Source organism: Centruroides vittatus, unplaced genomic scaffold (genome assembly GCF_030686945.1).
Source record: "Centruroides vittatus isolate TY-2023 unplaced genomic scaffold, ASM3068694v2 contig_1208, whole genome shotgun sequence".
Taxonomy (NCBI): Eukaryota; Metazoa; Arthropoda; class Arachnida; order Scorpiones; family Buthidae; genus Centruroides; species Centruroides vittatus.
Window position 1 is genome coordinate 343,247 of NW_027120772.1, and position 27,156 is coordinate 370,402.

The 27,156-nt window shown below is 34.6% G+C and overlaps 1 protein-coding gene across 3 annotated transcripts; it reads left to right on the forward strand.

The window, feature by feature from the left end:
* On the forward strand, positions 1 to 26,582 carry LOC136985369 (oxidative stress-induced growth inhibitor 1-like). Of its 3 annotated transcripts, none has more exons than XM_067282643.1 (6): positions 1 to 104; positions 12,836 to 12,922; positions 14,217 to 14,350; positions 14,444 to 14,635; positions 14,704 to 14,795; positions 25,194 to 26,582. In XM_067282643.1, the coding sequence occupies exons 2-6, from the start codon at positions 12,868 to 12,870 to the stop codon at positions 26,173 to 26,175; spliced, it is 1,455 nt and encodes a 484-aa protein (XP_067138744.1). In that variant the 5' UTR covers positions 1 to 104; positions 12,836 to 12,867; the 3' UTR covers positions 26,176 to 26,582. The 3 variants fall into 3 exon arrangements, with proteins under 3 accessions (XP_067138744.1, XP_067138751.1, XP_067138746.1); XM_067282650.1 differs by lacking the exon at positions 1 to 104 and adding an exon at positions 12,176 to 12,435; XM_067282645.1 differs by lacking the exon at positions 1 to 104 and adding an exon at positions 12,475 to 12,754.
* The last annotated feature ends 574 nt before the right edge of the window (positions 26,583 to 27,156 follow it).

Consider the following 27,156-nt stretch of genomic DNA (forward strand, 5'->3'; position numbering starts at 1 on the left):
GGTCGAAGAAAATTGCTTTTCTAGATTATTTAGGCAATGTATCGGTCGAACTTGTTCACAAATAGAAAGTCAAACAAGTTAACGTTCAGGCTGGAAAGGCGAAGGTAATTTATATATAAAAATATTGACCTACTTTTAATTAGGAGCTTTGTCCATTAATATAACTGACTGAGCTGAAGGTAAGTTGGACGAGTCTTGTTCACTTGTTACTGCTTACAAACTTGGGTTAACTATAAATGTGTTATCGGTAGGTAAGAAATGCATTGTTTACGTGTACAATAGTTCTTCAAGCGCTGCTTAGGTAAGCTAGATGGGTCGTGTGAGTAGAAATGCTTGAGAACCCAATTACTCCACCACTGTTACTGGATTAACTCTCCAAAGTTTTATTGTCTGGGTAAGCTTTGACTTATAAAATGTTCTCGTTAACTTGTGGTAAATTTCTTTTGTGAACTTGCGTCTAGTGGTGGCGGGTACTTTTCGGACGGGGATTGCTTGCCGGGCGGGCGCCCGAAATTGGATAAAAACATAGTTTCTGTACCGTTGCAATTATATGTCGTAATATATAAATAATTCTATAGCTAAAATTCCGTGTTATCACTTTGCGATATTGTAAAATTATGCGGAAGGGACCCCCGATCTTCTTTCCCGGGATGCCGACTTTTACCGAACCGACCGTTTTCGAAAGCGGTCGGTTTGGAATTCGACGGGCCGTACGACCGCGCGGCCGCTTCGTTTGCGGTTTCCGTGGCGCGTGCGTCGTACGGTGCCGGTTTCGGCGCGACCGTCGGCGTGCGGAGCGTTAGATACGATTTCGTTCTTTACTTTCCGTTCTTCGTTTTACGTTCGAAGTGTACGTTTAGCCCGCGTCCGGAAAAACTGGTAAATACGGACTTCCGGTTTACCGAATTTCGTATTATTTCGGAGCTTACGTACAAAAATAGCTTCTTCGGATTCGATGCCGTCGGACTTTCTTTTGAATTACGTGTCGGAAGAAGTGTACGTTTCCTAGATAAAAAAAAAAACTTGCACAGAGAATTTGTACTTCTGCAGCAAAAGTTGGACGACGTTCGAACGTTCGATTTTGTCGGCAAGCCGAGACTTGCCGATACGAGAGAATGGGTCGATTGTTAATAATTAAACCGATTGCATAATCTTTAAAGTGTCGCTTTTACTAAACCATAGTGAATAAGCTGACAAAAGTTTCTATATGTTACTCTACACAAATGCCTCTATCACCTGTTCAGTTGGCCTTACCTTTTTGAAATACTCTACATAGCATGCTTTGAGTATAAAGTTTTTTATATATATAAATCTGAAGTATTATGAGTGAATTTGGATCCTAAAACATTAATTATGCTGCCATTTTAACTTTTTATGAAATGATATTGTGAATGTTACATGGTATGCTTTGAATATCACTGAATTTTTTATTAACTGAAATCATAAATAATGTTTGTGTATAGCTACTTTGTGACATTCGATTTTTCTCCCAAAATAAAAATGAAAGGTATTGTAAGGTTCTAATATTAAATGACATGTCTGTTAAAAAAAAAACAAGTCATATTTAAGAATCTAAGCAGTTTTTAAAAGATGACATTAATACTTTCAAGTTTGAATTTTTTGATTCAAGATAATTTACTCCCAAGGAAGCATTAATAGTTAGTAATTACAATAATGACATTTATTTAATCTAAGCAATTATGAACTAATTAACATAAAATTATGTAACAATTTTATGTTAATTAGTTCATTTGGATTGTTTTTTAAAATGTGTGAATAATTATGTAGTTGTCAAGTGCCAAGTATAATCTCATGCTCTGAAGATTACACTTGCATTGAGTACAAGGTAAAATTTAAATGTTTGATTTATGCGTAAAGAATAAATTTATTTGGATGAGTCACAATGAAGCAAAGTTGTTTTTATAATAATTTTGACATTATCAGTTTATTTTCCTGTAGGGAGTCTTTTCCAATATGCATTTAGTTTGTCTCCTGGTGAATTTTGGTTATGCTGCTACTCATAAACCATTTGCATAAAGCCAACTCCTCACATTTCTCAATGTGAGGAGTTGGCTTTGTGCAAATGAATTTTTAGTTTGCTGCCTTCAAAGAAAAATAAAAAAAAATTTACTTATCAAAAATTGCACTTTTGGAAGTGTAACTTGTCTTTTTAATAATTTAAAAATAAAAAAAACCTGTAACATGATGTAATCAAGAATACAGATATAAAGTCTACTGATGTTAAAATTACTGTCTGCTGTTGTTATTTTATCTTTATATACTTATTAATAGTTAATTTAGTATTTCAGCTAGCTAGCTTGCATACATTTTTAATTTTAAATATTTTATTAGTGTAATCTTTGAAGTGAATCTTTATTGCTTTTAAATTTCAACTTTTATTTTCTCATTTGTTGAAATGCCTGAGGTTGTGTTTTCAAAATAAACATTCTTACAATGTGTTAGTTATCTTTTCCTCTATTTGTCACAGATGGAAACTCTAAATATCCAAGTTTCTTTTAATGGCTGTAGTGAATCTGATAATTGTAACTAATGTTATCTGGTATCTCTTTGTATGGAGAACTTAAGTAATGCATTCTCTAATCTGATTTGTTTTTATGGCAATAATACAGGGGATATCTTTTAAAATAAAAAGAATGAGATACTGAACTCAGATGATGCTTATACTTGAAAATATAAGCCTCGAGTTAATTTTTATAAGGTAATAAGATTTGTATATAATTATATATATGTACGGAGGAATGATGAAGTTTCGATTGTTGTTCTCATTGTCTACTGCTTGCCGAGTGGCTGGTCAAATACTACTAACCTACGTTGGGAGTTAGGCAGGGAGTTAGGGAGTTAGCAAAGATCAAAAAGCAAAAACCTACGTAGGTTTTTGCTTTTTGATCTTTGCTATGCTATATAGACAAAGTTCCATCTAGACCAGATGTTCCAAAGTGGTTGATATTGACCCTTGGCTTCATAAGGCATTTTGGGGGGCTCAAAAATTAGTCGTGTTGATTTTTGAAAACAGTTCAGGATGATGTAAATTTGCATTCGGTAGAGTGCAAATTTTCATCATCCTGAACAGCCATTTACATAATGAAAAGTATTAGTCCAATTAGTTAATTGATTTTAAATGGATATTTTCTATGAAAAGGGTGTCATTAATACTAGCGTATCAGGCTTGCTTATTGTCATTATCAATCATTGTTAAAAACTGTTTTAGCAAATGAAGTGGGATAGGTAAGAGGTCAAGGAATCCTCAGAGGTTGGCAGTCAGAAAAGTTTGGGAATGTCCTGCTCTAGATATTCTAGAAGGAAAGGCAGCAGATTGCCTTTCCTTCTAGAATGAATGATGCTGTGAAAATTTTATTATTAATTTTCTTGATTTGAAATGGTCTATTTATAAGAAACTAATAAATCGGCGGTTCCCAACCGGTGGTCCGCAAGAGCTAAAATATGGTCCGCGAAAGATTTAAAACTTTTATTCATTTTAAATTATTATTCCCACTTTGATTCTAACGATAATATGGATATTGAAATATTTACTGATGGATCTAAGACAGCAGCATTGGTAGGATGCAGCTTCGTGGCTTTTCGGGAAGGCACGGAAATTGAACATCAACAATTCAGATTAGGTGAGAGATGCTCAAGCTTTCAGGCTGAGCTATATGCAATACGCATGGCTGCATCCTGGAGTAGAGATCATTATTCGCAGCAAAAAATTAACATTATAACTGACTGTGCCTCTGCTATAGCTTCTCTTAAGACAAGAAGCTTTCATCCACTTGTAAATGAAATCCAAAATATCATGAATTCCTCGACCTGCCAATACTTCATAAATTGGATTAGAGGCCATCAGGGTCATTTTGGTAATGAGCGGGCTGATAATCTTGCACGTCTGGCCTCGATTAACACTGATCTTCCAATTGTGTACAAAAACATTAGCATAGAAACAATCAAATCTAGTTTATGGATGGAAGTGATCGACAAGTGGCAATTAGAATGGGACGATAATAATTCAATTACCAATCACTTTATTCCTGATATTCCAAAATTTCTCTCTATTAAATGGTATTACCCAAATCACAATCTGACACAAATGTTAACTAACCATGGTAGATTTTTTACATACCTATCTCGATTTACGGGCACCACCACTACCATGTGCACTATTTGCGATTGCCTGGATGGCAGCAAACACTACATTCTACAATGCCCCATGCTTGAGCCAGAGAGATTTGCGCTTAAAACTCTTGCTGCAGCGCATAACCTTGTTTGGCCACCCCCTAACTTGGAAAGTTTATTTATCTTTAAAGACACATACGATGCATTTATCCGGCTTGTCAACATGTACTTCAAAAGAACTACTGTCCCAGCCTACATCAGCAGATAACTCAGGAATACACAATTGGATCGTTTTACGATGAATCTTCACTTATTGTCCCATGTATATTCTCAACAATGACCACCTAATTCAGAACACAAGCAAGAAGAAGAAGAAATTTTGGCTCCACACCTCGTTTGTACCGATCACCTTCACAAGCTCTGTAAGGCAACATCAAGGGACCGAGCTGGCTTGTCTGCACATTAGTGCTGATTCCAACTCCAATACCGCCTCATTGACCGCACAGCATATCTGCACATAGAATCCTTTGTGCAGATTGGTCTGAGTGAACAAGATGTACGCCGACCTATACCTTTGTAACTAGGGATCGTACTGATGTACTTCCACATAGTTTTTTTTTTTTTTTACGATCCCATAGATACGTTTTACTTTGTTTACGGACTGTACAGATTTCTTGTACAAAGATTTTATTAACTACTTGGACTGCACAGATTGACATGTGCTGACTCACTCTTAAAGGAACTCTTCAGACTCCGACAGATGATGACCCATCATTATGCAACTTTAGAACTGTTCAGATCTACGTGAACACAGAACCTACTACTCAATTTGGACGGCGCAGTTGCACACTGGCTGTTCTTTTCTGCTTTACAACCTTCCACAGAATTCCACCTGTGCCGACCCATCTTTACAGAAGAGTGATGGACTGTACAGCTTAACTTGTACAAAAAAGTTGTTAACTTGTTACATTTATGTGATATTTTAAGTTTTGTTATTTAAATTTAGGTTACTATATTATATATGTTGGTATATATATGTGTTATTATTTGCTGTTAATATTTTATTTGATGATAGTTAATATGTTTGTTGTTACTTATGCATGATATATTTTATTATTTTTTATTTTATTTTATTTTCTTTTCTCTCATGCTATATATATTTATAATACTTTATATGGTTCATAAATTATTCTATGTGATACTTTCACATAGACGACGCTTGCACAAAGATATTACCATATTTGTTAATTTCAATTAATATTTTATTTCTTTATGTTATGATGTTCGATGTTATGATTGTGCTGTTGCTCTGTACATCTATATGGTGCCGAATTGTTAATTTTAAATTGAATAATAAGATATGTGCCGACGATATGCTTCGATATACTGGCGCTGATTGGTATTTTATATTGGCTCATAAGATGTAATTCAATTGCTATATATGTAATAACTCAAATGTGCACTACGTGTGATTATGTTGTATACGCGTGTGTTAATGACATCTATGTACGACATTCTACAAGGTATTAATCCTTTGTTACCATCTTCTGCAATGCATTATCGGAATATGTTAATCGCGAGCCTTTATTGTCTCGTCCTCAATCTGTGCACCATGTCTTGTGATACTGCTTCATCTTCTTGATGAAGCGTTTTACAATTGTCTTTGTTCTTGATGTATTTTATGTATTTTATAATATTTAAACCTATTAATACCACTATAGATAATTCTTGTTCTTCAGAAAACTGTTTAATGTATCTCATGTTCTCACCCTGTTTTGTACTTAATGGCACCGGGCATGTACCTTATGTATATTCATTAATAAATAATAATAATAATAATAATAATTGATACAAACTGAATTTAATTTTTACTAAAAATGTTATGTTTTCTATTATAATAGTACTGTTAAAGCGTGTTACTCGAGTTTAACGATTACTTATGTTAAAAGTTTTTATTAAAGTTTATTTTTAGATTGACACAGTTTATTTTTCTTAAACCTTGTGGTCCCTGCTAACAACAATGAAATCAAAGTGGTTCCTGGTCAAAAAAAGGTTGGGAACCGCTGTAATAAATAAAAGACAAAAATTTGATGATATGACTATAGATTTACATTAATCGTGTAGACTAGGAATTATTTATAGCAGTGGTATTCAATCTATGCGACCCCAAATGGGGTTGCAGAAAATTACCTCGGGGTTGCACCGTTAAAATGTTTGAATATCATTGATTTATCGTTTTAAAATGCTTATAATTATAATTGTTGAATAAATGCAAATTAAAAAAATATCAAGATGATTGTAAGGTATATAAATATGTAGCAAGAATGAGTCAGCAGAAAATCTAGTCAAAATTTTTCTCCGGGATTGTATTTATCTATCCTGCATATACTACATACTTTTATCTATAATTATTCATTCCTTTTGGTAAATGTTTGAGATATTAGATTTGATACGTGATAACCCTCGGGAATTTCGATCGAATTCCGATCTCGTTAAACAATAGTTGGCGACGGAATTTTTTTATTTAGATTTCGACGTATTATCGACGTAACAATTTATAAATCGTTGCTGTTTCGTAACTTATACAATTATTAAAGTCCAAGTTTAAGTTGCAAAATTTTTGATTAGTAACTAATTTTTATAATTTCTCTTCCTAACGAATGTTAATAATTATGTAATGGATTTTAATAATTATGCAATAAATGATGATATTGTCTTCTCAAGTTGTTTTATTTTTTAGATGTGTATGTCATACATCCAGACAATAGAACAGTTAAAATAATAAATGATATTAATATTTTTCTGTTCTTTTCATTTTTAATTTGTATTATGTGTAACTTACATTTTCGGTGTGTCAGAACGTGAGTTAACTGATGTCTTATTGTGGTTTTAAAATGTTGTAAAGACTCCTAACCTTGCTTTAAGAGATTTCATTTGATTTTTGTTCTTTTATTTCATTTATTGAGAACTCTGACTCAATTTTAAATTCTTCTTTTCTTCTTTAAGCTTCAATATAAATATTTTTGACCTTATGTATCCAAGGTGATTTTTTGACCCCTATGTGAACTGAGAAAAAAGAGATATTTTAATAGAAATATTAATTTTAAATCTTTACTCTTCTTATAGCACTTATGTACAGCAATATTTGTGTAACAATATTGTTTTGTCTGCTTTATAATTCTATACTAAACAATAGCTAATACTGTTAATTTAACATTAAACATATTTTGTTTATAATTTTGATAACTGCTAGAAAAGCCATTATTATTTTTTCTGTATTTTAATGTTTGTAACAGCAGACTTTTGCTTAATTAGTGTGTTAAGGTCGAATGCTTGATTGACTATATGAGAAATAAAAACAAACGGTAAAATCTTTCTACAGTTTAAAAATTAGATTTATCTTAATTATAAATTCAAACTTTAAAGAATTTAATTTGACTTTTCTTTCTTGGAATGTAAACACAAAAACGAGGAAAAATACTTCTTACGTGATTATTTGGACAACACGATGTAAATATAAATTACGGCACGTACGATTTTATTTTAAAATAGAATTAGACGTATCTTATCGGGTATTTACTATTACTTAAACGTGCGTAAATAATTTTTATCTCTGTGAGAAGCCCGAGGAGAAACTTCTGATATTAAGAATGTTTCGTTTACTAAAGATAATTTTTTATAGCTTTGATAAGGATTTCACTCCCTACGTCATGCTAAAGTATCGTTTCTAATTTTGACTTGTGGTGATATTTAAAATTTGATTGTGAAATAATAAAATATATTGTATATGCTTTCTTTAAATGGAAGATATTTTAGTGTGTGTGTTGTTATAAAATATTTGTCATTATAGAAAAGTTTTTTCTTGTTATTGGAAATTAAAAATCACTTTTATAAATTTAATAGTTTTATGCAAACATACAGATAACTACATAACTATAGTTTGTAAATTACCGTAAGATGGCCAGATGGCCGAACGGTTAGGGTCCGTCGTCGTAGAAGACCCCGGGATCGAATCCGGACGGGACGAAAAATCCGGGAATTTTTCGAAAAGGTTCGTCTCTCGCGATCCGACTGCCCCGTCGCGGACCCGGCCGAACCCGTAACGAGCTCGCTAAAGTCTTAGTGCCCGCAAGGTGGAGAGTTTAAAAAAGGTGTAAAATATCAACAAATATTTTAATAAAATTTTATAAGTTTGCTAAGATACAATATCCTGTAATACAAAATCGTGTAGATTTTAGTATTGAATAAATACAATGTTTTCCTTTATTTTGTTCAAACCAAACACTTCGATACTTTTTGATAATAAGATCCTCGGCCTTTATAGACGTTCCTAATATTCGCGAAGACTTAAGCTCTAGCTTGTTTTGTCCAAAATTCGTATCCTACGAAGAGTTGTGCATTTATAAATGGTGATTTGATTCTCCATAATAAAAATATCACAATACTACTTCTTGCTTGTTTTGAACGTTGCACATTCAAACATTTGCCAGAGATAAGATAATTTAGTTATTTTTGTACTCTTATATTACTTGAGACATAAATAGTCTGAAACTTACAGAAACTTTGCTTTTTTTATATTTGTAAAAGTTATTACTAAAGAACATCACTTATCTTTTTATTATCCCAAAATAAAAGAATATTTTGGATATGTTAAAAAGTTGAGAATTCAGATCTAACAGATTTAGGTTAATGAAGAATGTAAACTAGTTCAAAGTTACTAGGTTTAGATGCTAAACAAGATTTCCCAATTTTTTTCTTTTCGTAAAGTTAAATTTAAACACTTACACTTTACAGTTTTGAATTTAATTGTAAATGATTATTAATAATTATAAAAATAAAAAAGGAGAGGCAATAGAATCAAGTTTGCTTAATCATCCCTATCAAAGACCTTGTATAGAAGTACTTTTTACTGCATTTTTTGATTTGTTACCTAGGAAATTATGATTTAAGTCAAAATATTGCTCCAGGCTGTACTATTACTACTGTAATTTTAAGTAAATTATATTTTCATTTTAACTAGGAATTATCTTAAGATGTATAAAAATACACTCGAACCCGTTTTTGTGCGCTATACCAATTTGATGGAAATTCATATACCGCACGAAAACGGGTTTGAGTGTATTATCGTTTGAATCTATAATTATTTTCTGGAAAAAATTTAAAGGAAATCAAACAAATTAGTCGTAGTTGACAATAATTTAACTTTCAGTGTGTAGATATACAGTATCTTTTAAATTGCTTTATTTTTAGATGTTTTTATTTATTGATGTACTTAAACCAGTATTGGAAACCAATAGAATAGACTTTTTGCAAGTTAATATTTCTTAAAACTACAAATGGATAATTTATATAGATTAAAATCTTCAATTGCTAACATCTTGGTTGCTTGAAGAAGAAAACATTTTTTATTCTCCAAAACAATCAATAAATGTGGTAGAATTATTGATTCCGGTGTGGTCTATCCGATAAATTGCAGATCTCCGACGGGTTGGAAATTAAGTTTCTCCGGAAGATTTCTGTCGATAGAATTTTGTAATTAGCTTTTATGATGATTTATTGGGCAGGGATGGTGTTGATTATAAAATAATTCCACTTACTTCTGTTGTTATATAATTATCAATTAATGCTTATTTACTTCCATCTAGGAGCTGCTTCGGAAGTATTTCGTTGCATTTCTTTTATCGGAATTTTTGACTCGATTATAGATTGTTCGAATAGAAGTCGATTTTACAGATAGCTTTTTGCTTTCGACCGGGTCCTACGGGTTTAGTTTTATTCCGTCCGTCTTTTTCTAAACCGTTCTTCGGAAACTTTCCGTAGATGTTAAACTAGACTAAAATCCATAGATTCGGGTTAGTTCTAAGTACTTGCACGACATCTAATTTTTAAGTTTTACGGTCACTTTTGTGTTTCCGGTCCGTGTTGTCTCTTACGGCAGAAGGTGTTCGGATGGGAATCCGTCAAAAAAGAATAAAAGACACGGAATGACCAACAGCTACTACTGTACAGTGTTTGACATAACGGCAGAGAAAATTAAAGAAAATCTGTCTATAAAGATCATGTCAAAGGTTAGAATGCTTTGTGTATGAACAACAAGCAGTATTCATTTGGCCTTTACCCAAAGGTGAAAATTGGGATTCATTCTACTCCTCTATAGTTTGTGGAACTTTTTAATACTTTTTAATTGCAAAAACCACCAAAAAATTGCCGATTTGTCCACGTGCTTTCCTAAGGGTTGCATAATCGTTGGTCATTTCTCCATCGAAATTCTTCAAACCAGTTCGGTGCACTTGGAATTAGTACGCATGTCGACAACCTCAAGGATCAGCATTCTTGGAGGAATTTCATTTCGCAATCTCCCGTTTTTCTATGCAAATGATTGATGTTTTGTGAGCGCACACATAGACATCGAGGATCGCTTAAGCCAAGACTAAATGGAGATCGCTGCATCAGCGTCTTGCCGCCACCTGGACTTTTCGCGCGAGCGTTAATTATACGGGAACAACTTGCCCAAGGGGAGATTGGATTTCGCGGAATAATCGAAGGGTGAGAAGTGTTTTCGTCAGCTGTTTCCCGGGAGAGTGACGTAGTTTTTGTTCCGCGGTAACTAAAATGTCGCTATGGTAACGAAAATAAACGATATGTTGTTGCATTCCACTTAGGCGACAACTGATCTGTCATTCCTATCTTCCGAGGGTAAGTAGGACTTCCGGGGGAGGGATATTAGGCGTTTTAAAGTGTTTTCTCACGTCAAGTAGTATTTACCATATTCTCTGTCAGCTCGCAGTCTCTCGCGATAGTAAACAAAGCCGTCGCTCTCGTAAATCTGCGGATTATCCAGAGATAACGCATTCCTTATCCTAAATGATTATAAATACTCCTTATCACGGACTCGGAATGTACGCCGTAGTAAAGCTATAAATCTATCAAAGTCCAGATAGTTCTAGAATATTTTTCATTTAAGGGCTGTCCATAAATTACATTCACATTTTTCTTGAAATTTTTACTCCCCCTCCCCCATTGTCTCAGTTTGTCCAATTTTCCGTAAACCCCTCCCTTCGGACCTTCAACAAAACCTTTATGCATTTTATTATTCATAAAATGATAAACTGTTTAAAATTTAATGAAATAAAACTGACTTCCATTGAAGTTCAATCTTTTGTCCGACTTTGTGCCACTTGTCATAATTCCCTCCCTCCCTTCCAGTGTGGACGTCATTTATAGACAACCCGTTAGGAAGTTTCATGTTTTAAGGGCGAGCGCACTTACAAATGCGTGAATCGCAATTTTCTAGACGAATTTCGCGCTTGGAATTTTGTACGTATATTTAGTGGGGTAATTATCTCTGATTCTGGAGATACATCTTTTTGTGGCTGTATGTGTGCGCTTTCTTCTTTTCAAAGTCTGGCGTTTGTAAAATAGAAGACACTACCAGAGACCTAGATCCTTTACTGAATGTTCTGTTTTACATAGGAGGATCTAGTGTATAAAAACTGAAAGGTAACTGCTCAGAATTTCTATGACAGTCTGTTGATCGTTATAGAAATTCTGAGCAGTTACCTTTCAGTTTTCAAAGAGGAGGATAAGAAAAAGCCTTCGAGATATAACGAAAAGACCCTTTTGCTGTACAGAACTAAAGTCCTCTGTAGATAGTAGAGAGTTCTTTTAAAGGTCTTACACGGAATTAAGTAAGATATCTTACTTTTCTACACAAAATGTTTCAAAAATAAATTCGCCAAGTCCTCTTAAAGTCCCGATTACGCGCATTCCTAATCGATTTGTCGCTATTGCCTGCCGATGTTGTAATTCTCCACCAGCGAAAAGTGCTAAATCATTGGTATCTCCGCGTCCTTGCCAGACTACTTTCTAATCACGTGAACTCAGTCCTTGGAAAAGGGTAATTAAATGCTTTTAACTAGGCTGTTCCATCGTTAATGGGACAGTGACGTCACTTCTACGTCCCGCCCGCAGCGGTATCGCGATTGCTTAAAATCCCCATTCGGGAGCAATCCGTTTTTTCGGAGCGGTGGGTGGGCCACCCGCACTATTCACGTGCAGACACGTTTTCTTTTTTCCCCCTGCGATCGATATCTCGTCGTCTGTGACGCATTTCTCCGACCTTCCACGCTCCGTTATCGGAGTGTACAGTACACGCATTACGGAGATAATTACCAGATACGGGTCGCATCCCGAGCCACTACACCGATGACGTCAGCGGTGTGACGACAAAAGCCGGTTGCTTTAAAAACTCCAACGCGCGGGAGAGTGTTTAGTTTTCGTACGGATACGCGACCGGATCGTCAGGTACGCACCCTTTCTTTCGTAGCGAGAAACGACTCCAGATCCAAGTCTATTAATTTTGACATGGTTTCGCGGAATTGTTTGCTCGGGGAAGTTGCGTCACTTCCCTTCTACCAGGATGTTTTTTTTTCTGTTCCTGGTGATTCCGCGCGCGCCATAAAAGTAGGTGAACTTCCCAAAACTGACGCGAGAAAGGTAGTATTTCGATCACGCGATCGCCTCTCGCGTCTTGGACGTGCGCCAGATGTTGCGTCAGCTATAGTCTGGAAGAGGAGGCTAGAAGTCGGTTCGCGTGTTCTCCTCGACATCTCGTCAGGATGATGTAATTTAATGTCTATCCTCTTCGTAATGTAATTAGTTGTGTAACCGATTGATTTTTTAAACTTTTTGTTTTCCTTTGTAGGCAGTGTGAGGAAACCTGAAAGTGAACTTTCCATGTCGGTGGCTGTGGATATGGCAGTGCCGGTCTACAAGGATGCGGTGGTGATTGGTGAGTATTTTCTTTGTTTTTTTTTTTTTTTCTTTTTTCTTTAGTGGGACCGAACGTCTGTGACCGCTTCTAATGCTTCGCCGGCGGGCAGATTTCCTCTCGCCCGATCTTTTCTCCTCTGTCGAATGTGCCCTTTTTTATATCGTAACCGTGGATTTATCTATTTAATGGAGGAGGGTGACGTCGGTCGTTGTGGAACGGAACGAATACTGCCGTCTTCGGCACGACTTTAACTTGGTGGTGGTTTTTTGTTATAAGGAATTATTTAATTTGTTCGTGCTGATAACTAAACACACTATATTTATCTTATTGGCAGTGTGTGGCATTTGCATTGATTCACATTATTAGAAATGAGTGTAGTGAAAGTAGATTTTACTTTCTTGCCTGTTATAACATAATGCAAAAAAATGGTGTAATTGTGTCAGATTTGATCCTATGGATGTTTTACAAATCTCAATGTTTTGAGACCCCTAAAGTCAAAAAAGGGGTGAATTCCATTGGGGTATTTGTGTTGGCGTCTATTGTGTTGAAAATCTCAGGATGAGTTAAAGATTGAAATGAAATTTGGCATGGTAACTTGTACGTAAGGGGACGTCGATGCTATTAAAGTTTGTAGTACCGAACTCGAGGGGGCGGGGATTGTGGGATCGTACCTCGGCTGTGGGTAAAACTTAATGAAAATTTTACTTGTATGAATTTTAAACTCTCTTTTAATCAAAATTTTCTAAAACGACGGTCGACTTCGACGGAAAATTTAAATTTAGAATACAGAATTTCATTATGCGTGAAGAAGAACCGTTACTAGGTTCGAAAACATTTCCGAAGTCCTCCGATTTCCTTGGAGAAGAAGCACACCGGTCACAGGCACTGTAGTTGTTTCACTTCTTATTTCAGAATTTTCCATTATAAAATTCCAAAATGGCATCCCAAATTAAAAAAACCAGCATCATTTGAAAAAATATCTGACAAATTTCAGTTAATTTAAATAATTGTATTCTGAACGATGATATATTGATATAAGGGTGATTTGCACTGCCTGTCTGATTAATCATAAAAAGTGGGGAGAGAAAAACAAATGTAATAAAGCTTGTTAGTAAAATGCCAATGAGGAAAATAGTATCTTACTAATGTAGTTTTAACTGTTAGATTTGGGATTGGGTTGCTGCTATTTAGAAGTGAATTATTAGAAGCAAAATTAGAAACTTAAAGGACTTATATTATGTATTATCTTTTATAAAAATCTAATAAACAGACAGGTTTCAATATAGTCTAATTTAAATGTTTTATTCTGTAGGAAATGGTCCGTCAGCAATTACGCTCTCCTACATGTTGGCTGGAAACTGGCCATACTATAATGGATCTTCTCACCCCGTTGATTTTTTACATTACAGACTACAAGATAACATTGACAAATCTCTTGTTGAACAGGTAGGTATTTTACACCCCCAGTACTATGAAACGGCTTTTTTTTTTTTAATATTTTGATGCCGATCGAACAATAAAATTTTAACTCGAATACAGGATTTACGATATTTAAGCGAAGGACTAGAAGGCCGTTCCAACAATCCGGTCTCTCTGTTGTTCGACGTTCTCAACCATCCGGAAGCCGACCTGGGAGTGGACAATCCTTCCCTTCTCTCCTGGTGTCGAGAACCCTGGCGAGAAATAGATCACGTCGTCTTGGGCAAGGGACCGCCGGGTGGAGCATGGCACGTAAGTAGACGTCTCCATCAAAGTAGATAGTGCAATACTTGCAGATGCTGATGTTTACATAATTGCAGAAGATGGAAGGTAGCATTTTAACTATTAGTCTTGGATCTTGGATGGAATTACCAAACCTGAGTATTAGAGAATGGGACATGGCAAGAACAAGGTAACTTTTATATTTTGGAATTTTTTTAAACTGAAATCTTTTCTAATGTTTATTCATGCAAATTGAAAATAACTGATAACAATTGTCTGGTTTTTGAAATGTACACTAAAACTTTTGTCTTCACCCATTCGTAGCAAGTGAATTAGCACATTCTAATTGTTCCGTGACAACATTATTTTTGACAGTAGTGTTTATTAACCTCTCAGAACACATATCTTCAGGAATATTGTAATGCTTTTTCATTGGTTTCCTGTATGAATAGATAAATATTCACATGAAACTGAACATTTGTTAGAAAAATTTTTTTAATTTTCACAAATATTAGTGTTACAATAACAATTTAATCGTGCAAAATAAGATGTTATAAGTTAACTGAGAATCTAGAATATTACTACAGATTTGTAATTTGGCAATCAAATGAAGCAATTAACTAATTATGGAAGTGGATGGGCACTCATTGTTATAATTAGGAAATTTCTATATTTTAACAATCTACAATGAAAAAATTTAACACTAAATTTGAAAATCAGTCATTAATTTTCAGCTTACAAAATTTTTATTTTTTTGTGATAGTCACTTTGTATTACCTACTTGTAGTGCAATAATTATTGCCTGATTATGATTAATAAGATTGCAACCATAATATTAATTCAACTTTTTATTTTTAAATAATAATTTAAATTTTACAGTTAGTTCAAAATCATTTAACAAATAATAAATGATATTGTCCCTTTTTAAACATAGTTCCATACCGTACACATCATACATCAATCAAGTTTATCAAGAGGAATATTTTGTGTGTTACATTCAAATTTGGACACATTAATTTTTGAATAAATTAATTTTTTAAGAATTTCTTGTACTTTCTAATTATCTAGTTTATAAAAGGTAATTTAGTTGCTTTACAAATTTATTTTCTTTAGAAGAAATAAACTACTTTACAATGAACAAGAAAAAGAAAACTTTGTTTCTTGTGACAGTCCATTGTTTTAATGTTTGAAAATTTGATGGCAGAATGGTCAAGGTGGCAGACTACCATTCTGGGGACCTGGAATTGAATCTGGATGATTTCAGAAAGCCCCAGAAATTTTTCAGGTGGTGGTTGTCTGGATGTGTGGCCCTGTCCAACACCACCGGCTGCCCCACTGTGGGCCTGACCGAACCCATAATTGGCTTGCTAAAGATGCCCTCTTAGTACCCACAGGGCAGAATGAGTTTAAATTTTCAAACTTTTTTTAATCTTTTATTAAAATATAAAAATTTTTGCATTTATTTTATCACAATTTGTAATAACTTGCATTTTGAAATACAATGAATTAAAATGATGTGCTAATTGAAGGAAATATTTTCTAAGAATATTACAAAATAAACTAAATGAGTAATTTAAGGATTCTATGTATTACCATTAAGAGGCTTTTCAATTGGATCCAGACTTCTAAACATGGATTGGTAGTATTGGTTTGAAGCATCATTCCTTATCCTTGCCCATTCTAGCCAGTCTTGTCAGATAGAGCATAACAAAGTAAATGAATGAAGCTGCAGCTATTTATGTAATCTTCATGTGTTGTAATCATAACACAGTCAATTTTTAAGCAAAATTTATTGCTGCGTATTTCTATTATTGCAAGTGCCGAATAACACCGTTTATTATTAAAATTATTTTCAAATTGATAAATCAACGTAAGATTCTATTAGCAAACATTTCAAAAAAATTGTATAAGATGGTAAAATAACAATTAACATTAAAATTAGAAACTAAAAAGAAGTAAAAATAGAAACTAAAGTTTGGACTTACTAAAATCTTTAAACTTCTTTGAACTCCGAAAAATCAAATGAGATCTAAAGTAGAATAATATTTTTGAATCTATATTCTACTTTAAAAAGTATGTGACATGAAAATGGAGTTATGTTACTTGAAAGAATTCCTCCTGTTAACCTAAATATCAGTGTTTTTTACTAGTATTTTTAATTATTTTGAATGAATTAATGAGTTGTTTATTGAGACTCATTTATATTCCTTACATTATTTTTAATAAGGAAGTTAAGGTGTTTTATTTATTTATTTTTTTAAAGACTTCATATGAAACCATTTAATCAAGATTACATATATTGTGCAATAGATAAAAAAGAAACATACAACTTACTTGAAAATGATGAAATGATTATTGCAATATGTAGATAAATACTATTTTTGTTTTAAATGGAAAACCTCTACAGACATACAGATTCTAAAACACAATTCTAATATATTATGAATAATAGTAATAGCCAGTTTTGAACATGCATAGATAAGAGTATATATCGAATATATCCCCTCCCTTCCTTTCGCTTGTAAGCTCGCCAAGAAGGGGGGGATTTTTTTTATTCCCTTTTGTCGGGACGATCTAAGGTCCGTGCATATGTGGGTGGCGGTTTTTGGAGGAAGAAAAACACAAGTGTTTCGCAAAGAAACCGTTTATTTTAGATGTCAATGCTTACATAATAAAGATGCCTAAAGTTTAGTTCACAAGTTGCCTTCCACAGTTCTTTCCTTTTTTCGTCCGATGCCGGCGAAGCCCCGGGGCAACGTCGAGTTAATGTTCGATATGGAGAAGAAGCACAAAATAGTGGTGAGCGGAAGCACAAATGGAAGAGGACGACGATCACAACAGATGTATTCTAGAGAGGAAGTTCCTTCTGTCCTCGACGTCGCAGATTTTATAATTTTCTCGGGATCGAATCGTTGCCGATTGGCCGGACCTTTTCTTCCTTGCTTCCCAATTGGTCTCTCGCCTGTCTCTAGGTGTAAATGGAGCTCTGTTTTAGGTTGCAGGAAAAGTCGGCTAGGGACGGTTTATCCAACACCGTCTCTTAGACTCCGATCGCGTTTAATCGACGACTATGACACTCGCACTCATTCTATATATACTTTTATGTTTTGTTTTACTAAATTGCATCTTAAATTTTGAATATTTCCCATTTAAAATTTTGTTTTTCCTGCTGTTCTTTACGAGCGTTGACGTCAAAGTCCGGCGTTGCCGACTCGACGCTTATATAATTTATTATCTTGAGGTTTAAACTCTATAATTTTAACATTTCCTTTTTTTGGGCTACTTCCGGGGCCTCTCACACTGTTAAACACAAGCTTTTCTCTGGAAGTTCTTAAATTTTTACAGTAATCAAACTTCTAGAATCATTCAAGATCTGGATTTACTAAAAGAGAACTCTTGTGTTGAACCACAGTATTTGACTCCATTTTAAATAGGCTCTTATGTAAGAGAACAAATATGTACTGCAGTATATTCTGTATAGAAATCTCTCAGATAAAATATATATTTGATCCAAAATCTCAAAATAATTACCACATTTTTTTATTTATTTTGAAAGATTTGTCTCAATTTCTCCTTGTGATTCCTAATAGTTGTGGCAAGATATTGTCATCCAGCAATGAAATCAAATTTGCATGTGGATATCTTTCCATAGTCTGATATTACAAGTGGAGCTAAACTATTTGTTGTATTCTCTAAGTTGTACCAGTGTTTTACTATACATTAAAGATAACATTAATTACTAGAATTCAATATGATCTTGTGAAGAAAGACTCTCACTTAAAATACACTTACTTATGCTACATTCCTAATTCACAATACTGTAATGATAAAATATATTAAAAGATTTACTAAAAAATTCTGGTTTGCATTTTATTAGATTTAAATATAAATAATTACACAAAAGTATATATACATAAAGATAAATAAACGGTTATAAAAAGTCTAGTACAAAACTTGGCACAAGTTGCAGTATGCTTTAAGTATGATTTCATTTTGACATTTTTAATGACGTCATTACATTTACTATTAATTTGAATACTTCAAATAGATTTACAAAAAATTTCTACATGCTCTCTACATTTCTGTTTATATACATCCATTTCTTTATGGAGGATCTGAATTTTATCTCTATTAATTACACATTTATTCTCTATTAAATATACTACAGTTCCTCATAGAAGTATATTTGGAGCTATTTATGATTCTGTATACTTTGGCTTCTTTAAAACCACCTTCTGCTTAACTAATAGTTACAGAATTCTATAAAGAATTTTTTAATTGAAAAACTATTTAGTTCAATAAATATTTCTTTCAAATATGAACATCCAATTAACCCAATTTCTTAATTAAGGCCAAATGATCTGCTGGATTATATCATACTATAATATGGCTACTATTTAAATAGTATCTATATATTATAACTCAATATAATCCTGCAGATTGTCTGGCCTTAAAAAATTCCTTCCTTTGTGCTGCATCTTGTCAATGTATGATAATCAATAACTTACTTTATCCTTAACTGATTCCTGTCTTTTACTCTTTAAAATAACATCAAAACAACTTAGAGTTTACTTTCCATATGTATCTTAGAATAGCGATTGCACGTGGCAGAGATGCTAATGCCGAGGTGGATGCGTGCGGTCACGAGTATGGATAGGATTAGAAATGACTACATCGGAGGAAGTTTGAAGGTAGCACCTATCTCAGAAAAAATAAAAAGCCACAGACTGACATGGTTTGGACACGTGGTGAGAAGGAATGAGGAACATGTAACAAAAAAGGTACTAAATATGAAAGTACAGGGTTATCCAGTTGACGGCAGTATACTTCCGAATCAATTGTGGAATTATCTGGTAGAAGCTCGAAAAAAACCAATTCCTTAAAATCCCACCAAAGTGAGAGTATCACGTTTTTTTAATGAATATCGGTTTTCAAAGTGCTTTGAGCCGGCTCATTTCTTCTCCACGATCACTTGCGTTCAGCATTGTTATAAACAGTTCATTTTTCTTCGCCAGTTATGATTTGCTTCAAAAATGGATCATTTTCATGACGTTTAAGAAGCAAATCACAATGTCAGTGCGATGGAGCAGATCTCTTTGTTTAAGAACGTAGAATTCGTATACAGTAAAACCTGTCTATGGCGATCACCCACGGTTCCTTCGAAAAGTGGTCTTTTAGATAGGTGGTGGTCCAATACAGGTAGTGCTGTAATACCGTATTTCCGTACGTATTTTGCGCACTTTTTAGCCATTTCTACTAAACAAAACTCGAGGCGAGCATTTATGAGCGATTTTTTTCAACGATAGAGCTATATTGGTATTGTATTTTTTCTTATCGGATAACACGATTTACAGGAGTCATCGTGATTTTATGACAGATTTAATACCAATATTTTGAAGATTAATACAGTACTTGCATTTTCTCGATTATAATGGGCATTTTCTTTTTTCCAAGATAATTAATTCAAGTTGTTTCTCTTCGTTTGCTCCTCAGTTACGTGTATTACGTCATCAGTATAAAAGCGCGTGGTATCTCTCCATCACTTTGATTTTGGTTTTGGTTAGTTTAATCTTATTTTAACTTCAAAAATGCTGTATTTTTTAATATTTACTATTTTAAGTACAATAAGAAAAATAATTAATTAATAATAAAAACTATTTTATTATTTTTTGTCATATAATACGATTTCATTACATTCGAAAAAGAAAGGTTGCCTGTAAAATTGATTTTTGCGTTAATGCGTTTATTGTTTTTTGAATATTTTGCATGCGAAAATTAGTTGGATATTATTTTTCTAAAAATATGGTGGAAATAAGGTAGGTTGGTACAGAACTATTTATCACACGTGTATATGATCTTCAAAAATAAATAAATAAAATACATTTTATCGAACGATGAGATCAGCCGATTAATTGTATCCTGTACAATATTTTATACGTCAAGAAAAATACTGTAGGTCTACAGTACGATAAATTGACAGTACGGATACAGTATGCTCTTGTACAGTACGTAGGTTCATGTACTGTACCTGTATTTAAATTTGTGTAAAATACAACACCGTTTTAAAGCAATTTAGAACAGAAAATTTAATAAATTAAATTTACATGTACAGGCTAGACCAGTGTTTTTCAACCTTTTTCATTGAGTGGCACCCTGGTTGAAAAACACTGGGCTAGACAATACATATTTGCATGTGCATATTAAAAAATCCCGTTACCTTAGTCTGTCTAACCTGTTTTAACTTTTGCTTTAGGACAACTTTCTCAAGCTCTTTTTCAATTAAATCTATGCTTTCCAAAAGACGTGGTCTTTCGAGATTGACGAACGTTGCTTTCAATCTTGAAATTGTGAAAAGCGTCTCTGAAAGTGGAAAAGGTTCGATACGAACATCACTTTGTTCTTCATTATCGTCGTCATTGTCTTCTGTTGTTTCTGACGGTCGTTGATTAGTCTTTTCCCTAACCATAAGTTGATCCTCCCAGTCGTCATCCACATCTTCAATAGCTACAATGCCGTTAATTTGTGCAGCAGTACAAAGCTCTCGAAGTTCCGCTTCTAAAATATTAGCGAGGTTGAGGCCGAAGTTTTAAACGCGAAAACGTGTACGTCGGACGTTCGGCGCCGCTTTCTTGTAAGCCTAGAGGTTTGACAATGGCGTTTGGAATGTCGAGCACGATTCCACCGACTTTCCAAACACCATTGCCAAACTTCTAGGCTTACGGGAAAGCGGCGCCGAACGTCGACGTAGGCGTTTTCGCGTTTAAAACTTTGGCCTCAACCTCGCTATTTTCAGCATCCGGAGCATCTGCAGCATCAGGTAGAAAACCACACCTTCTAAAACATTTGCTGATCGTTTCAGAATTTACTTCCTTCCAGGCATTTTTAATCCATTTAACTGCATCAAAAACGGTCGGTTGTTTAGCAAGTTGTGTCGCATTTTCAGCACTTTCCATCGGAACAAGCATTACATTACATTAAAAAAGTAGAGAGGTTGTCTGTATGTGCACAGACTTTACCTCCAAGAAATTAGAAGTGATAGTAAGTAGGGAGGGAAAGAAAATGGGAAAGATTGAATGGAATTGTCGGATCATTGAGCGTCTGCATCATAATTGTTGAACAAGTAAAAGCAAAAATTTTACAAGTTCTTTTCTGTATAGTATCTTAAACTCCCGGATTATGCCCCGATCTAATGGTTGAAGGTGGCTGGTAGTGTTGGGCGGGAGAAATTTCAATTCAACATTCGAAAGTGAAATCTCGGGGATGGCAGACGACATTGTCCAGAAAAAGTAAAATTTTCCTCGTTTTTTCATTTAATTTCTCTATCCATTCTTGAAAAATGTCTGCTGTCATAAAAGCTTTGGAGTTGGCTTTCCAGGTCACGCCCAAAGTTGCGATGTCAATACCTTTAAAGCATCTAGGTCGAAGTGACTTAGAAATGACCAATGCTGGCTCTTTCTCTCTTAATGCATTATAGCAAAACATTACAGTCGGGCGTTCTTTCGCCATCTTGCCTCCCGAACACTTCTTTCCCTTTTCGATTAAGGTTTTATCCGGAATGGCACGAAAAAGTCCCGTTTCGTTTGTGTTATAGACATGGCGAAAATCATATCCATCTATCATCGAAAGAACACGCTGTTTCCAATCTTCTACGTTAACTCGATTGACGCACCACTTCCACCACACAAGATACGATAAACAATGTTACGACGCTTCCGGAAACTTTCCAGCTATTCATTGGTGGCGCAAAAAGACGAAATCCCTAATTTTTCTGCAAATTCGCGTCCTTTTGCCCGAATGATTGGTCCACTCAAAGGAATCCGTTTAGCCCTTGCCTTTTGAAACCACTCCCATATCAACTTATCTCTTCGTTTGCTATCCTCGTTTCCATTGCTTTCCCATTCCTCCAGTATCGACTTCTTCGGTTGCAGAATTTTGAAAATTTGCGTTTTCCCACAGTTAAATTTCTCCGCAATCTCCGTTGTGATAAGCCATTTTCACTTTCTTTAATAACTGTAATACGACGTTCGAACGACAGCACTTGCCGTCTCTCTCGTTTTTCCGACATTTTCGAACAAACAGAAATGAGTTTTCTGTGTAGCTGGACTAATCCATTAACACCTGCAACTAATTTCAAGAGTGGGAGAAGTGCCCGAGATGGGTTCGAACAAGAATTTAGGGGTATACTATAGATTACTCCCTATGGAATTTCGTGTGTTTGGGTATATATCTGAACTCGGGACCGAGACGAGTTCAACGATACTTTACTTTTGGACCGGAGACGAAAAATAAAAAAGTTATCATACTTTTTTCCGGCGATCGCGCGATGATAGGGAGTCGCTAAGTCGGCCTCGCTATCGCGATCGGGAGTCGCGTTCGGGCTTGCCGTTAAAATTGCCTTTAGACGTTTTCCCCCTTTTTTTACTTTGTTCAAGAACTACCGTGAATCGATCACTAGTTTAGCACATGGCGGCGTGTGGTGGCGCCCATACGAGAGGTCAGTCGGGCCGCCATGTTCGTTGCCATAAGTAACATTAACCGAAATGGCGATCGCGCGATGATCGGAAGTCGCGTCGCTCTCTCCGCTCTCGTATCGCGTGTTTAACGCTCCGGGAGATGACCGTAGTCCGACGTCACGGTTTGCAGACTTTACCGCAAGATGGCAGTACTAACAACTACGGTGCCGTCTGCATGAGAGCATTAAAAAAGTATGGTAACTTAAAAAGTGTGATAACTTTTTTATTTTTCGTCTCCGGTCCAAAAATAGGGTACCGTTGAACTCGTCTCGGTCCCCTGAGTTCAAGTATATAATCAAAGTTCTGAAATTCCATAGGGAGTAATCTATAGTACACCCGAATTTAGAATAGATATATTCGCCAAAGTGGTCGTTTACTACAGTTGTATGTTGTTTCCGACCAAAAATCGCTGTCCGCGGTCGCGTTACATAGGTGCTCGTTTAATACGGGTAACTTATACGAAGACTCTATGTATAAACTATTCCGTGCCAGAAATTTTTGCCCGTTTTGACAGGTGCCCGTCGAATGCGGGTGGTGGCCTAAGCAGTTTTCACTGTATTGAACTTTGAAACAAAACAAAGTCATTTCAAGTGATCATAAACGGTTAAATTAGACAAATTTAATCTCTTAGCAGTTTCTCGTTGTTATTTGGTGGTTTACTTCAATCAATACTTTTTTATTTTGTCTCCATCAGCTTCAACTGGCCTTCCAGAACATGGTGCATCTTCAATATCGAAATTGCCCGAACAAAATTTCTCCAAGCCAGTTTTGGCATTGTTGTTCTGTCAACACATCTGCATACACATTACACAATTTTTCTTGTATGAACAGAATTCTTAGCTTTTTGGTAATTAAAAAGCAAAATATGCCAAAAATGCTGCTTTTGATTTTCCATATTTGATGGGACACCAAAAAAAACAATTTCACAGCATGAAACAAAATTTTTTACAAGTTTTGTTTGATTCAAAATAAGCCTTGAAATGTCAGCTCTCAAACTATATAATGACAATATGGTTTAGAATGAATCTGGTGGGTAAAAATACAACTAATTCTTCTGGTGGTGAAAAACGAAATTACTTTCCGAACGACCCGATAGTATAGAGAGGGCCTGGCCGACCCGCAGCCCGTCGCGTTAAATCGTGTGGCCCGCTAAGCGATATTATATATATATTAAAACTTTTGTTTCCGTTATGTGTATACCGAAACAATTAAATAAATGAAAATTTGCATGCGTCGTCGTTATAATGCGCAAGTGCGAGTACGAACTCTCGGTATAACGATAAAATCTTATTCGTTTTGTATTTGTTTTACTTTTTTAAAAGCGTTTTTGCCTAAATTGTAGCCTGCCGTAATGTTATGCGTGATTAAAGTGTCCCGCAAAACAATTTGGGTTGGCCAGGCCTGGTATAGAGACTAGGATTTAAGTAACCTAAGAAAAGAATCGAGGCATAACTGGCTAATTGTATTAGTACTTCATTATACATTAATTAGTGTAGTCAATACATATTATAGGTACCACTGCTAATATGATAGATATGCTATACATGTAACATGTGGGTTGGAATGACACAAAATTTCTAACACTTTTTTTTGTGAGTCAGTGTGTATCCTAAGACTTAACTTGTGTGTGCGTGCGTGCGTGCGTGCGTTGATGTGATATTTCACCTCCTCCCACGTTATGTAATGTATCCCTGTAATAGAATGTGCTACTTTGATTCGGTGATTGAATTTAGCAACAGGGATGGGTGAGTAAAGACAAGTCTCCGAGAATGTCGGTAATTGCTGCCAGGAGACTATTTGCATTCCTGACTATTTTGTGTGAGAGATGAAAATTAAAAACTTTAAGGAGGTTACATGTACTGATAGATGATTGTATTGTGATCATGTGGCATGACTTAATTAATATATGAAGTTGAATGATCTTTTTTGATAATCCTATAATTATTGCATTTTATATAATATTTAACTGCATAATTAAATAGTTAAAATGTATTTTTAATGTAATGTTTTTATATGAAAAATTGTTTATTATCTGTTGATGATGATGACGACGATTATTATTATTTTTATTTCAGAGGAAGAGCGAGTCTCTCGATTTTACGTCAGAAAAGAGTTACTGTGAGCAGTGTGGGAAAATATTATCGTGATTACGTTGCCATTCAAGGCCTCAGTAAATATTTTCTTGATAATACTAATATCACTAGTGTGAAACTTTTGCGAGATCACAAGTGCATTACCGAAAAAGAAGATTGTCGTGAGAAATTGCTTTGGCAAGTCGAGGGAGTGAGAACAACTCAAAGATGGGACACTAAGGAAGTGTTTGAAGAAAATCTTTCATTTGTAACATCTAATGTTATATTAGCAATGGGAAACTCTGATCTGCCTAATAAACTTGGAGTACCGGGAGAGGGTTTTCCTTTTGTTCTTCATTCTCTGGCTCAGCTAGAAAATTTAATTCGTCGTGGAGCGTTATCTGCGTCCTCTCGAGATCTGCTCGTAGTCGGTGCCGGACTCAGTGCCGCGGATGCGATAATTGCTGCTCGTTTTCACGGCATTTCCGTCGTTCACGTATTCAGAAGATCCGTGGACGATCCTCAGTTAATTTTTAATAAACTTCCGACAAACATGTATCCGGAGTATCACAAAGTACACCAGATGATGCACGACACAAACGGAGAACTGTACGAAGGTTACAAGGCATATTCCGAACACACCGTCCGTAAAATTCTTTCGGACGGTTGCGTAGTCTTGTCGTCCCGCGGTCGGGTGGAAAAAATTTCTACGGTTCGTGTTTCGTACGTACTGGTATTGATCGGAATGCATTCGGATCTTTCCATTCTTCCTTTCGACGAAACGACTCTCGGAATTCGTCAGAACGAGCCTCTAGATTCCAGAACAAATCCTATCAATATCGATTTGATTTCGCACGAAAGTACAACATATCCAGGAATATATGCTTTGGGGCCACTAGTAGGAGACAATTTTGTCCGTTTTGTACAAGGCGGAGCTCTAGCCATTACGAATAGTATATATCACAAAAGATTAAAAAGTTCTTAAAATTTTAAGAGTTTGTACATATTTTTAATTGTTAAATAGTTACGACGCTCTGTACATTTTTGTTAATAGTGTTTCTAATTAAGAATAATTCCTCTTTGCATTCAATCTCTTGTAATTAAAATGTACATATTTTTATATTGTGTAGACAAATTTGTCTTCAAATTCAATAGAATTTCACGAAAGATCTGCTCTATTGGTTTTGACTCTTATCAGTATTATTTATCATTTATATTAAATGCGAATTATTTAGAAAATTGCATACTACAATTTATAGTTTCCGATCTTTTTTATAAAAACAGTATAATGTATATCAATTGATTATTGTAAATTTGTAATAAAGTTTGTTAATATGTAAAATTAGCTCACTTAACCTTTTTTAAGCATAGAATGCAAGATTGTTATATCTTTTTATATGTTCAAATCTGTTTTATCTTTATGTAACTTTGAAGTTAAGACTATTTATTTACGAAAATATACATTTTCGGTCTATCCATTTATCCTTTAACACAACCACAGTTTTTTCTTCAATCCAATATAACTGTTACTTCTGTGGTTGTGTTAAAGGATAAATGGATAGACTCGAAAATGTATATTTTTTGTAAATAGTCTTAACTTCAAAGTTAAATTAGAAGATATCCCGAGTCACCACGAAAATCGTTTTATCCTCGTCGAGCGAATAAATGTGTATTTTACCGTTGCGATTTATATAATTGTTTGATGTTTAAAACGACAACCGTCATCACTCGAATATAGAAGACACGGTTTTTCAACCTAGTTGATTTAGAAAACAATATTTGCTAGTGTATTCCATAATACCCTTAAAGATACAATAAAAAGTTTGATTTTATAAAATCATTCTATAATTGGCCGAGTAACTTCAAAGTATTATTTGAATGTCTATCGTGTTTGTTTAATGTGTTTAATATCGAAGTGTTTGAACGTGTCACGTACTTGTCATATATATTACTTCTGGAATTTTTT

Excerpts from the sequence above, each read along its gene's own strand:
- LOC136985369 (XM_067282643.1), top strand. The coding sequence starts at position 12,868 with ATGTCGGTGGCTGTGGATATGGCAGTGCCGGTCTACAAGGATGCGGTG. Across the intron at positions 14,351-14,443 it reads ACAAATCTCTTGTTGAACAG|GATTTACGATATTTAAGCGA; the intron begins GTAGGTATTTTA and ends ACTCGAATACAG. Across the intron at positions 14,636-14,703 it reads CGCCGGGTGGAGCATGGCAC|AAGATGGAAGGTAGCATTTT; the intron begins GTAAGTAGACGT and ends ACATAATTGCAG.